Source organism: Cyprinodon tularosa, unplaced genomic scaffold (genome assembly GCF_016077235.1).
Source record: "Cyprinodon tularosa strain WSP-4 unplaced genomic scaffold, ASM1607723v1 ctg375, whole genome shotgun sequence".
Taxonomy (NCBI): domain Eukaryota; kingdom Metazoa; phylum Chordata; class Actinopteri; order Cyprinodontiformes; family Cyprinodontidae; genus Cyprinodon; species Cyprinodon tularosa.
Genome location: NW_024039091.1, coordinates 346377 through 360749, shown reverse-complemented (window position 1 = coordinate 360749; position 14373 = coordinate 346377). Strand labels below are relative to the sequence as shown.

The window sequence follows — 14373 nt, the reverse complement described above, 5'->3', positions numbered from 1 at the left end:
AAAATACTCTGGTAAAAGTGGAAGTACTGATTAAACTTCTTTACTCAAGTAAAAGTAACAAAGTACAGGCTTGTAAATTTACTTAAAGTATAAAAGTAAAAGTAGAAACCACTTTTTTCATGCCGTTGCCTACATTTTAAATGGATGTCTGCCAATAGGACTAGATCTCCGTTGTGTTCATTTTCAATCATCTCGTCGTCCATGCTACTATGCTAACGCCACCAAGCTGCAATGATTTGCCGCCAATGAATACCACCGAATCTGTCGATTCATCTTGTAGTGGTGCGTCAAATGCAACGTAGATTCCCATCCAATTAGATTGAATTTGGTATTGATGACGTGAAAAATAATAATGGTAACTCCATTGAAATGATTCAAAACTAAAGTAACGAGCCAATTTTTAAAAATGAAAGGAGTAGAAAGTACAGATATTTATGTAAAAATGTAAGGAGTAGAAGTAAAAAGTCGCCATAAAAATAAGTAGTAAAGTAAAGTAAAAATATCAGAAAAATCTACTTGAGTACAGTAACGAAGTATTTGTACTTCGTTACTTCCCATCTCTGGGTGTAAGATGGCAGCAATCAGAGAACAGTAGAAACAGGCAGAGAAAGGACTGAAGATGAAGATTAAATAGATCAGCAGAGCAGTTAGTTTCTTCCATTTCTTTCTTCCCTTCTTATTTTCACAAAAAAAAAATACTCCAGTGTCCAACAATTATCCCAAAAAGATAAAGGTCTTCCTAAAGCTTCTTCTTTTACCCATTTATTCACAATAAAAACCATGAGCTTGTCAAGTTAAAGCATCTTCTAGGCTGAAAGGAAAAGTCCAAACCTACCAAGATGGACGTCTGCCTGAAACAGACAGGCTGGACAAGATCAACATCCATCATAGGAGTATCACCATTCCACAGCGGAGCAGGTCAGAGGTCATGTAAACATGGATGGATTTAATTCCAGGATAATCCTGAGGAAGACCGGCACCTAAGATCAGCTTCAGTCCAGCTTCTAGTGGAGGTTCAGGTTGGATCATGGAGTCCCCAGAGCTACTATACGGAAACTTTCAGAGTCATCTCTGCTCCAACTCAGTAGGGGATCCATGAATAAACGTCTGTAATGGATTTTGGAGCTAAACCGTTCATTGATTTATAGACTAACAGAAGGATTTTAAAGTTTTTTCTAATTCAATTTAATTCAGTTTATTTCTATAGTGCCGATCCACATCACATGTCATCTAAAGGCTCTTTCCAGTTCACCAGATCATCCATTCAGATTGATTCAAAGTTTTCTATCTAAGAAAAACCAGCTGATTGCATCAACTAATTGACTTAAAGGAATAGTACACCTAAAACATGATTAGCCTTCATTTTCTACTCACCCCCATGCTGAACAACACTCTGGAGTACTTTTTTGATATCTCAAATGCATCTGGAGATCTGGGAGGCTTCTTGCTGTCTGCTGACATTCAAATAATGGAGGTCTATGGCGCCCAAGGCAGAAAGGTCCATAAAAGTCCACAAAAAACGTGTCAATATTCCTCCATACTGCTCGTCCAATGTATTCCAAGTGTCCTGAGTGGGTAGCATCCAGAATTTACTCGAAACAAAGTCATTTAGAATGTTTTTAGATCATAAACAGTAGTGTATAGGATTTCCTGAAAGCGCGCACATGTGCGTTCACGAGCCTACGGAAACTGCGGCAGACCAAACCAGATGAAAGTGCGCATTCAGCATCTGCTCTGCCAATAATGCAAGCGTAGAAGAAGAAATGTGCTGTTTACCTGTGCAAAGAAAGAAACAACGAAAGAAAAATGTCTGAGGACTTCAGTGTTGAGGAAGAGCATGAGTTCTTTGCCGAGCTGAATGCGCTGGTTTGGTCTGCCGGCTTCCATAGGCTCGTGATCGCGCGTGTGCGCGCTTTCAGGAAATCCTATACACTACTGTTTATGCTCTAAAAACATTCTAAATGACTTCGTTTCGAGTAAATTCTGGATGCTACCCACTCAGGACACTTGGAATACATTGGACGAGCAGTATGGAGGAATATTGACACGTTTTTTGTGGACTTTTATGGACCTTTCTGTCTCGGGCGCCATAGACCTCCATTATTTGAATGTCAGCAGACAGCAAGAAGCCTCCCAGATCTCCAGATGCATTTGAGATATCAAAAAAGTACTCCAGAGTGTTGTTCAGCATGGGGGTGGGTAGAAAATGAAGGCTAATCATGTTTTGGGTGTACTATTCCTTTAACCCTGTAATGCCAAATGTATCGTATTTGATACATACGGTTTCTGAAGTGTTTTGCGTCTGACACCTTTTGCATAATTTAATGGTAAAAACTTTGCTCAAAATCCTATTGTACACAATCAGATATACCTGATAACAGAGGGCAGAAGACTACACAAAAAATAATCTGGACTTATCGCATAGTAATAAATTATTAATATCAAAATTGTATTTCTGTTTTTTTCTTCTTACATATTTTGTTAAAAGGCCAAATAAGGACTTCAAACCAAAAAAAATTAATTTTCTGTTTTGTTTTATTCTTGGATCGGGCTTTAAAGGGTTAAAGGCAATCCCTGACACTAAGCATGCTTGTAGCGACAGTGGAGAGGAAAAACTTCCTTCCTTCAAAGCAGCCACTCATTGTTAGGAAGGTGTTTAACCAAATAAATACTTTCAATAATAAAGCTGGTAGACATAAACCCTGAAGACCAAAAGTGTGAATCCAGGAGGTGAACACAGATGTGTGCCATATTTTATTTGCTTAAATTATTTTTTTTTAACAGCTTTCTTCCCCTCATTGTGTCGGCTTGTCCCATAAAAACACAGTTAGACGTCTGTGGTTAAGAACAGTTCAGAGGTTTGAATCCTAAAGGGTCTGTTAGTGTTAGAGAGTGAAGCAGGTTGCGTGTAGAGAATAAGTCTCCCTCCGTCTGAAGCCTCAAACGGCGATGATGCAGACGTGTTCTGGCAGATTTGATCAACCTATAGTCTGCAGAGTGTTCTGCGTTCTCCTATGTCTGAATTAATCTGCTTATCCAGGTCCAGATTGGAGGCAGGGAACCACATGTTACAGCGAGATGGAATCGGGTCTGCTTCATGGCCATGTGGTCAGCTTAGACACAGCTGCTTGTCATCATGATGTCTTCCAGGTAAATAGAATAGAACTTTATTGATCTCGCAATGGAAAAATTCACTTGTGACATCGGCTCTTATGCACATCTCTGATGTTGCTGCTATTTTCAAATTACTGTAAAAATGTCCATAGCTGGATATAAGTTATTTATTCTCCAGGTGCAGTTTTATATTGTTAAAATACTTGACAGTACAATATTTTATTGTATATCTTTTAAGTCTTTACTATTATATTATTTTTATACATTTTACTAAGTTCCACATTTGTGTGACAATTTTTTCTATGATATTTTTGCTGCTGTAACACCAGAATACCCCCATTGTGGGACAATAAAGGGATTTTCTATTCTATTTTATGAACAAACAGGAGAAGCACAAAGTATAAACCGTGCATCCAGATATATACAGTGGGTGGTAAAATGATTTGAGGTGACTTATATACACAGTAAAATGGTGGCAGATAAAGTGCAGTTTCTGGTTCGTTGAATAGATAAATAGTACAAGTTATTACAGTGTTATTACACCAGGTTATATTGCAGTGGCTTTAGTTTTAGTCCGTGAGGCAGACACCCTGTCTACTTTTAAGGCTAGACTTAAAACTTTCCTTTTTGATAAAGCTTATAGTTAGAGTGGCTCAGGTTATCCTGAGCTATCTCTATAGTTATGCTGCTATAGGCTTAGACTGCTGGAGGACATAGGGACCCCTTTTTCATCATTCTGCTTCATTCTATCACTATTCTCCCACTCTGCAGAATCTGTTAGTTCAATCTCTAGCGTTCTGCTCTCTCTGCTTTTTCTCATAGTAGCTTCATCTGGTCTGTTCCTGTTTGGCTGTGACTCCATCCTGGAGAGAAATATCAGCTGTGCTGCTGCCATCAACACCTTTGTTTCTAGATGTTGGAGATCGGCCTGTTTTTCCAGTGTAGTCCTGTTTCTCTGACTGTGACTAACTGGATGTGCTCTCTTCATCCTCTGACATGGGAGCTGGCTCGGAGCTCGTCTCCCTGACTGTGTGTTTCCTGGACGGGCCGCCTGTGGAGCTGGTTGACAGTTGCCTTTTGTATCTATGCTTCTTTTTCTATGTCTGCTTCTGTCTCCTTGAACCCCAGTGGGCCTCAGCAGATGGCCGCTCACACTGAGCCTGGTTCTGCTGGAGGTTTCTTCCTGTTCAAAGGGAGTTTTTCCTCTCCACTGTCGCTACACGCATGCTTAGTGTGAGGGATTGCTGAAGAGTCAATGAGTCGATGCAATCAACTGGTTTTCCTTAGATAGAAAACTTTGAATCATCTTGACTGGTTGATCTGGTTGAACTGTAAAGTGCCTTGAGATGACATGTGTTGTATATTGGCGCTATATAAACTAAACTTAATTGAAATTATATAAATAGTATGTAAAGTAAAGTGGTGGCAGGTAAAGTGCAGGTTCTGGTCTGTTACATAGATAGATAGTATAAGTTATTGCTGTGTTATTACACCAGGTTATAGTGCAGCGGGATGCAGTGGCACTGTCTGATGGCAGCAGGCATGAATGAACCGCTCCTTTTTACACACTGGGAGTTTGAGTCTGTCACTAAAGGAGCTGCTCACCTCCTCTACAGTCTGGGGCAGAGGGGGAAAGGCGTTGTTCATGATGGATGCAATTTTGGACAAGCTGGTCCAAATGGGGATGCACATACTCTGACTCTCACAAAGAAAACCTCAGATGACATCAGAAATGTTTAAATGACATTTAAACAGTAAGCAGTCCATACCTCAGCCCAGCCTGGCATGACCTTTATAATACCTTAGAAAAATAATCATGATGATTCAGAGCAAACATTAACCAAACACATGTGGAAACCTGTTGCTCAACATTAAGAAATTCCTGCAGCAATGTTCCTGGATTGGCACCAAAAATGTTTTTGAGGAGGATTTGGTTGAATGTTCAGCCCAGTTCCTCTAAATCACCTGGAGCATTTCCAGCGGAACGTGTCACCTCTTCACTGGGAGCTCTGACCCAACAGTTCAGACAATCCTTCAGGACCCGGCGGGAGTTCTGCTCCAATCCGGAGCTCCCAGCTCAGAGAATTATTGTGTGTAGAATTTCACTGACACATCCCAGATAACCAAGCTATGATTCCAGTATGCCAGTAATCCCTCTGGACCCAGAGGCCGGCCCAGTCAGCGTTGCGTGGCCCTGACTCTCAGGCACCGGAAGTTTCCAAAGCAGCTGTTATTTCCTTCCAAAATCTTCTATTTTTTTTTTATCATTGTGTTCATATCTCAGTAGGACAACAATGGCACTATGCAGGTACTCCTGAACTGATGTCGCCATCTAGTGGCAGCTTCTGGTTATAGAAGGACCTTGAAGTCGTTTTTTTTCAAAGTGTTCCTTTATTTTAATTTTTTTTAGCAGTGTACAAAAATATTTCTGCCATAATTTAGGATCTATGTAACTTTATTACATAATAAATTTCCATTTATTTTCTAAATAATTTTAACTCAAAGCTATTAAACAAACCTTATATGATGCATATCCATTAGTTTAATAACGGTTATTCATTTAAATTAATCAATTGTCAGGTTTATGTATTTAGAATTTATTAAGTATACCTGCTGAAAATCACTAGAAATGAAAATTTATTTTCTGATTTGCATAATAATCAGGTGACCTGTCTGCAATTCAAACAATAAACTTCATGCATCAAGTCATTAGTTTTAACCAAAACTCTTAGCTACTAGAGACACCGTCTGCATCAGATAATAATAAATCCTATAATTGTTAGAAAATCACTCAGATTAAATTTATCTGATTATAAAATTGATGGGAAGGTCTGAAACATTTCAGCAGAAATCAGCAGGTTAAAGAAAAAACATCAATGAATCTGAGATCTTCCTTCATTTCACAATAAAAACAGAGAGAAGCAGGAGGCTGAAGCTGCTGTCTTCAACATTTATTTCATCACTTTAAAAACCGTCTGTGAACAATCAGAATATAAATACATACCTCTGACACACACACACACACCGACACACACCCTGATTTTAATGTTCAGATGGGCAGCGACAACCTTAGACAATTGAAAGATCAGAAAACGGCTTACAGGCAGGTCCGTTTACAGAGGGAACACTGGGCCGTCGGTACCGGAGGGAACTGGGCCGTCGGTACCGGAGGGAACTGGGCCGTCGGTAATGGGGGAACACCAGGCCGTCGGTACCGGAGGGAACTGGGCCGTCGGTAATGGGGGAACACCAGGCCGTCGGTACCAGAGGGAACTGGGCTGTCGGTACTGGGGGGAACACTGGTCTAGACTCAGAGAAACTCTGAAAGGAGGAACGGTTCTGTAGGTATTTCTGGCTTTTATAAAGATCAAAGGGATCAGGGGTCTAACCCCCCCCCCTCCCCCCCTGGTTTAGACTTTATCAGAACACTGATCTGAACAGAGGTCCAAAATATTTGAAGAGTTTGAAATGTTGGTTCCAGGTAGCCATCAGGATCCAGAAGTTAATGAGCAGTTCTGGCCTCAGATTAAGAAACAAAATAAAAAAAGTTAGAGAAGCAGAACCTTCTGGGGTGGCATGGATCCACCTTCTGATGTCTAGATAAAACCCAAAGATTTGTCCTTCCGGGCTCATTAATGCAGCTGAACTTGAACAGAACCTCCATTTCCCCGACAGATCCTCTCTGTCAGTGTCTGTAAATCTGCCTGAACCAATTTTAAATCACAGCAAGATGCAGCATTTTCCCAACTTCCTTCTCCTGCTTTCTCACTGAGACTTTGGCTGCAGCTTAAACTTTCTGCAGATCTTCAGGAGATGCCTGAACATCTCCTGAAACATCCACCAGCATCCAAACACTTGCAAGGATCTGCATGTTTTCATGACAGAACAGCTTGGAAATCAGTGAAGTTGCAGCGTAATCGGCAATCTGGAAACCAGGCCGGACGTCCTCCAGAGAGAAGCTCTGAAGTCAGACCAGCCGAAGGTTGATGAAAGTTTACAGGATTTCATTTAAGGCTTAAAACCCTTCCAACACTAAAAGAAGCATGGCGGAGGCAGCATCATGCTGTGGGCAGATTCAAGAGTCAAGAATTTTGGCAAACTGGGATTTTAATCAAATGTTTCTTTCTTTCTGTGAGGATTAAAAACCTGATGCTACAGGGAGGATCAACAGCAGCAGGGGGATGATGTGAACGAGTTTGGAAGCAGCATAAAGAGTCAGTGTGATGCTGCTGAGGATCCCTGTTGTAGTGTTTTAATGCTTCTGCACAGATCAGAGGAAAACAGCGGCGGCGGAAACAACGATGGGACCCCCTGAAGATGTGGAATAACAATCAGATCAAATCCTCCCGGCATCACCAGAGTCTGAGTGATGGAAGTTAGAGAAGCTGGACTAAGTTCCCTCGGTACTTAAAATCCTCCATCAGGGTAAAATGAGGTAATTGACTCGGTCCCCTGCTGCGCCTGTAGTGATCAAGCTGCTGATGTATCATGGAGGACGTTCTTTTCCTCCCTGCTCAAAGCCTGTGGAGACGATGTCCTCCCATCTGCTCGGCAGAGTCTGTCTCCTTCCTCCCGGTGCCAAGAGATCCGACAGTGGAGAGGAAAATCCAAAGAGCTCCGCCTCTTTCTGTCCAGAGCTCCTCCCACAGGAACCCAGAGGAACTTCTGTGGATTTCTCTCTCAGTTTATTAAAGGTTCAAAGCCGATGAGAGGAGGCAAACTCTTCCTCCTGCTCCTCCTCCTCGCTGCCCGTTTCTGTCCTCTGGTTTCTCAGCGTCTGGGTCTGAAGAGCTGGCACCAGGCGGGCGATCTGTTAGGACGCCTTGCCCAGCTCTATCTTCTTCTGGATGGCCCGAGCAGAGTGGTAGACGAGCGAGTCGATCAGTCCTGCCACTGAGAGTCAGAACAAGATGGCTGAGCCTCACAGAATCTCCTTTACCATCAGAATGAAGCAGATTCAAAAGGACTGACCTGTGAAGATGCCTCCGATGATGGCGCAGACTCCTGTCAGGAAGTGCGTGAATGATCTGAAGAAAGAGGACATCTTTTCAACATTTATACTTCAGGTCGGAATCAAACTATTTTTTTTATTATTATCAAGCCAGTCACCAACCAAGCTTCCACCTTTCCTTTAGTCATTTTTTAAAGAAACTGAAACATTTGGCATTTATTTCTATTTAGCCCCTTTTACTTAGTGAATTTCTCCAGTTTGAGATCAATTAATTTCTATTCTATTCTATTCCAGCTTTGTGTAATAAAGCCTGAGTTTAACTGCTGTTTCTAATTGTTGGCTAATTGTTTGCAGGAGTGAGAGGAGAGAGAGCGAAGGGCAGCAGTGGCCAAAAAAAAAGAGTAAACAGGTGAGCTAGGAAAGTAAATCTAACATAAAAAAGCAACTAGAGACAAGAAATAAACGAACCCAAATGATTAGGAAAGGATTAAACTAATCAAAATAGAAACTAAGGAAACACAGAACAATGATTAAAACTAGAATCAAACCAAAAACACAAACCTTTAAAACACTACTTTTCTTTCTCCATTAAAAAAACTAAACTAGGATAACAAAAACCCTAAACTTTCGTAGATAAACCTCACTGAACCGTCATGTTGTTTTTAAAGAAAAACCCTTTTTCTTTCTTTTCCCCTGGAATTAACTGAGTTTAGCGTCTGTTTCTGGCCTCAGAGGTTCTTCAGACCTTTTTTTTTTTACCCGTTTACCCCTTTGGACATTTTGTCTCACCATGAGTTCCCCTTACTGTCAAAAGTATGGATTATTGTCCCAAAGTGAAACGTACAATAACTGAAATAAAGACTATTTTAATTAACATTTTATTTTGAGCATTTAGTTCTGCATTTAACCTTTCCATCTTAAATAGAAAACATTAGCATGTTACAGCTTCTTTTTCTGTCTCTGCTTCTGTCTCCTTGAACCCCAGTGGGCCTCAGCAGATGGCCGCTCACACTGAGCCTGGTTCTGCTGGAGGTTTCTTCCTGTTCAAAGGGAGTTTTTCCTCTCCACTGTCGCTACAAGCATGCTTAGTGTGAGGGATTGCTGAGAGTTAATGAGTCGATGCAATCAGCTGGTTTTCCTTAGACAGAAAACTTTGAATGTGAATTGGAGCGATAGAAATAAACTGAATAGAATTGAATATGTTGACAGGAAGTTAATAAGGAATCAAAATAAATACAAAATAAAATCAGGTTATAAACCTTTATTTATAAAACTGGAGCAACTCCCTTATAATCAGATTTAAACTTGATGAAGTGGGGGAAAAAAAACATTATAGTCAGACTGACTTCAGGTTTACTTTGTTTTTTTTTTTATCAAGACAGCTGAGGTGCTTTGATGAGCTCAGTGTGAAAAACAGCTGACTGTTCTCTACATCCAGGCTGTTCCTCTGCTTGGTTTGTGTCAAAGCTGAAGGTGAACTCAAAGAAAAACGTACTTTTTGGTTGATGAAAGCTTGTTTAAACAAAGCAGATCAGATTCCAGCCCGATTTTTTTTCACTAGCTAAGAAATAAAATATTTTCATCTACCAACTGCAATGCCCTCAGAGAATTTAAATATCAACCAGCATCACGGAGCAAAAGGAACCCAGCAGGTCACAGAGGGAATCCTGCAGATGTTTTAGGCTTTAGGATCCGTCATTTCTACGTGAAGAAAGGATGGACCAACATCATTAAAGAAGCAGCAACTCTGGAGGAGCTGCAGAGATCCACCACTAAGGTGGAGGCTGGTGATGGGTCCAGCAACAGCGATGCATGGAGCCCATAGAGCAAAACACTGTATAGGTGAGCGTATTGTTTCCAGAAAGTCATGTGACCGATACAGGAGTTGTTTCTAACTGACTGAGACACTAAACTGTGTTTAAAAAAGGTTTCTGTCAACATGATGCATCTGCTAAAAAAATGTCTCATCTTTTGCAGTCTATCATTAAAATCATCAAGAATTTTGGAGCCTAAAAGGAATAGGAACGTTTGAGCCATTTTTATTTTTAATTTTCTCGTAGTGTCATCTCTCTCAGTTATCAGAATTAAAGTTAACTTCAAACTCACTCTTAGTTTATTTACAGTTTTTACTGTACTAATTATTTAAAAAATTATGATTTAAATCCTAGTCCACAAGCATCCTTATTCACATTTTCCCCTAAACTATCACATTATGATATATGTTTACATTATTTATTGGCTGCATCTAAAAATATCAAAGATATTTTAAATTTAAACATAGATATAACCTACAATAATTTATATTATATCATTGCATAGGGTCATAAAATCAACGGTTTAGTCTGTGAAATAAGCTGCCTGTAGTGTCTTTAAATGTCCAGCAGGTGTCAGTATTCTGTGAGAAAGTATCAACGCAGCATCAATACAGTTTTGCAATGTGTCTTAATGCTTCAGATGCCTCATTAACCCATCACTAGTGGACGCCTATCCACGGGGCAGCTATTAGTATTAATTTCAATCATTTAGTCTGTATTAGACTGAGGAGCAGGCATTGAAACAAAGCCATAAGAAGGCCTGTTCAGTTTGCTGCTCTGAGGGAGACAAAAACCACAGGGAGCCAGACTTCACAGCCTACATGAAAGTCTATGTGGGTGAAGGAAAAGCAACACCGAACACAGTGCAGAGTGGACACAGGGGTGGCAGCATCATGCTGGGGGGACAGGGGAGCTGGTTAAATCCTGGGAGGAAACCTGTTTGAGGAGTAATGCTCAAGTCCAGTCCTTAATAACTACTATCCTGCAGCTTTTTGATGTACCCCATTTTAACAATCCTGAATCAAATGAGTGGCTTGTTACCAGGGTTCGGGTGTGTTAGAGAATAGATGCATGTAAGAGTTAGAGGATGGTAGCTCTTCAGGACTGGACTTGAGCACCACTGTGTTAGAGGCTCTGGAAGACCTGAGACTTTTTCTGCTCATCCAGCAGTAGGATCCCTGCAGAGTCACAGGTTAGAATGGCCTAGTCCAGGGGTCTGCAACCTGTGGCTCTTTGGACCCTCTACAGTGGATCTTAATTGTGCCTAAAATGTACATAAAGTGCTAAATAATGTACCATAATAAATACCAGTCTTAAAAGCTTTAGTGGTTTTTATAAGACGGAAAAGAATGACATTAAAAGAACCAGAAATAGGTTTTTAGACCCATTTTTCTTCAATTTAGCTTGAAATTTATGTGTTTTAATATTAGTTCAACAGTTAAAAATACATAAATTGTCGGTTGTTTAAGATGGAAACTAATTTACTATACGAGATAATAAGGTTTTTTTTTTTTTTTTAAATCATCTTATACTTTGCAGCTCTAAACAGTTTTTATTTGGTCGGACTCGGGGGGGGGGGGGGGGGGGGGGGGGTGGCTCTTTGGATATGAAAGGTTGCAGACCCCTGGCCTAGTCAAAGTCCACGCCTAAACCCAACCTCAAACTGTTGTAAGATATGAAACTCTATGTATTAGATACAGCAGCTCTCCAATCTGACTACGTTTGATCTGAAGAAAGATCAAAGATGGCTGAGTGTAAGACCTGCAGCCAGAGGCTGAACTCAGACATCTTTACCATAATGCACTTCTTTGTGTCTATTTTTACATATTATCCAAATAAAACACATGTAACCTGTGGTTCAAACAAACAACGTGAACAACAGTGAATCATTTTGAAAAAGCTTCATAAAGAAGGTTCTGTTTTTCGGCTGTAGATTTTATAAACTGGTCTACAGCTAGAAAAAGAAATGAGGCAGAGTCCGTATCACCAACGTACCTGTGTTTTTCTGTGAACTTCACCATCATGGGTGAAAGCTCATACAAAACAAAGACGCCTGGCAGACCCTGATCGCCTATTAAACCATTGGCGACTTTCTCATGCCTGGTGACAGAAAACTGGTTGGTTTTTACCACCTGGGGGTTACAAAAAAAAAAAAAAAAGACATTAATCTGAGCAGCTTGGATTTTTTTAATGGTAAAATATGTGGAGAATATGAAAGCAGTGAGAAAATATGACAAAAACAGTTAATTTTCTATTAATTTCAAATGGGCATAAAGTTAGTTTAACCCACCTCTCCGTCTGTTTTTACGTAGATCGTCGGGACAATTTTCACAAAATACTGGTACATCATGGATGCTGTGAAGATAAAAACAACAGGTCTAAATTACATGAATTATTTCTACAGATTTCATAACTTTTTCAATTCAATTCAGTTTATATCTATAGAGCCAATTCACGTCAAGTAATCTCAAGGCACTTTCCAGTTCACCAGATCATCCAGTCAGATTGATTCAAAGTTTTCTATCTAAGGAAAACCAGCTGATTGCATCGATTCATTGACTCTTCAGCAATCCCTCACACTAAGCATGCTTGTAGCGACAGTGGAGAGGAAAAACTCCCTTTGAACAGAGAAGGAACCTCCTGGAACGGCCATCTGCTGAGGCTGACTGGGGTTCAAGGAGACAGAAGCAGAGATAGAAAAAGAAGCTGTAAAAGGCGGCCCCGTCCAGGAAACACACAGCCAGGCAGACGAGCTCCAAGCTAGCTCCCATGTCAGAGGATGAAGAGAGCACATCCACTCAGTCACAGTCAGAGAAACAGGACTACACTGGAAAACAGGCCGATCTCCAACATGTATAAACAAAGGTGTTGATGGCAGCAGCACAGCTGATGTTTCTCTCCAGGATGGAGTCACAGCCAAACAGGAACAGACCAGATGAAGCTACTATGAGAAAAAGCAGAGAGAGCAGAACGTTAGAGATTGAACTAATAGAATCTGCAGAGTGGGAGAATAGAGATAGAATGAAGCAGAATGATGAAATAGGGGTCCCTATGTCCTCCAGCAGTCTAAGCCTATAGCAGCATAACTATAGAGATAGCTCAGGATAACCTGAGCCACTCTAACTATAAGCTTTATCAAAGAGGAAAGTTTTAAGCCTAGCCTTAAAAGTAGACAGTGTGTCAGCAGACCCCCCTTGTCAAGAACAATGGACTGGAATACTAGAAGAAATCTACATTATAAAAAAAGCTGACACATCGTCTAAGACTTCACCAAACTCAAATGGTAGAAAAGTGGAGGAAATGGACAAGATTCAAGACAAAAGACAGCGACAAAGATAAAAAAATAAATAAACTGAACGGGACAAAGGCCAAATAGATGAATAGCTCCCAAGTGAAAGCTCTATGTTACGTCGAGTTTAATGTATAATGTTCATGCACACTGTATATGTAAAAAAGTGAAAAATACCAATAAAAAATTAAATGTAAAAAAAAAAAAAAAAGTAGACAGTGTGTCTGCCTCACGGACTAAAACTGGATTTAACCGAAATTTTAACCGAATGTATGGGGCCAAAATGGTAGCTTTAATATTTGCAAATGTGTGTGGAGAGTTGTGTGTCTGTATCTCGATTTGTGTGTGTGCAGTGGGATTTGAAAATGTGTAAATAAATCTGTAAATGTGTGAGGAGATTTGTGTGTCTGTACAACAATCTGCAAATGTGTAAAACTACTTGTGTGTAATCCGTTTTGCAAATGTGTAAAAAATCCACAAATCTGTATTCAGATCTGCAAATGTGTACTGAGATTTGCAAATGTGTAAAAAATCCACAAATCTGTATTCAGATCTGCAAATGTGTACTGGGATTTGCAAATGTGTAGATCAATCTGTAAGCACACACAGAGACACTTGTGTCTGAAGTATTTTCGCTTCAAGACCCAGAAATACAGACAAATCATTGGTTACAAGTCAAGCGGTTTTTCGGTTGGCTCTCTTTACACACGTGATTTTTGCTACTCTTCTGCCGCGTGAGATGCACAAATGCGTAGAAGGATTTGTATGTGTATTTTCGCGATTTGTAACCCCTTGCGCAGGCTCGCAGGCTCACATGCTGCCCTGACCGCAGGCTCACAGGCTCACAGCTCTCTCTCTGCTGCGACAGTTCAGCACAACTTGCTTCACATACAGCCACACACCACCAGTTGGCGGTATTGTACAGTACGTGACGTTACTGGGGTCCTAGGGGTTGTACCTGCTAAGTTGAGAGCAATGGAATCCCGTCAGCTTTCTGTAAGTATATTTCTTTAATTTTTTCTATAGTTTGCATTAGTAAAACTGTTTCTTCTTCTTCTGCTTCTGTTTTATGGCGGCTGGCAAGCAACTTTATGATGTGCATTACCACCATCTACTTCAGTGGAGTGTGGATCGGGATGCTATGTATTTTCCCACTGAAAAATAAAAATAAATATTAACAATATTTACATAAATAAACTTATATC

The 14373-nt window shown here is 40.4% G+C and overlaps 1 protein-coding gene across 2 annotated transcripts in view; it reads right to left on the bottom strand.

Moving 5' to 3' along the window:
• Positions 1-6362: 6362 nt before the first annotated feature.
• Positions 6363-14373, bottom strand: part of ergic3 (ERGIC and golgi 3) — a 31691-nt gene continuing 23680 nt past the window's right edge. Inside the window, exons 11-14 of one of the 2 annotated variants that reach the window (XM_038296703.1) lie at positions 12170-12234; positions 11875-12011; positions 8086-8141; positions 6363-8007 (exon numbers count right to left, since the gene is read on the bottom strand). In XM_038296703.1, coding sequence (XP_038152631.1) covers positions 7928-8007; positions 8086-8141; positions 11875-12011; positions 12170-12234 — 338 coding nt within the window. In that variant the 3' untranslated portion in view covers positions 6363-7927. The remainder of the gene's footprint in view (positions 8008-8085; positions 8142-11874; positions 12012-12169; positions 12235-14373) is intronic. The other variant, XM_038296704.1, reaches the window with a different exon arrangement.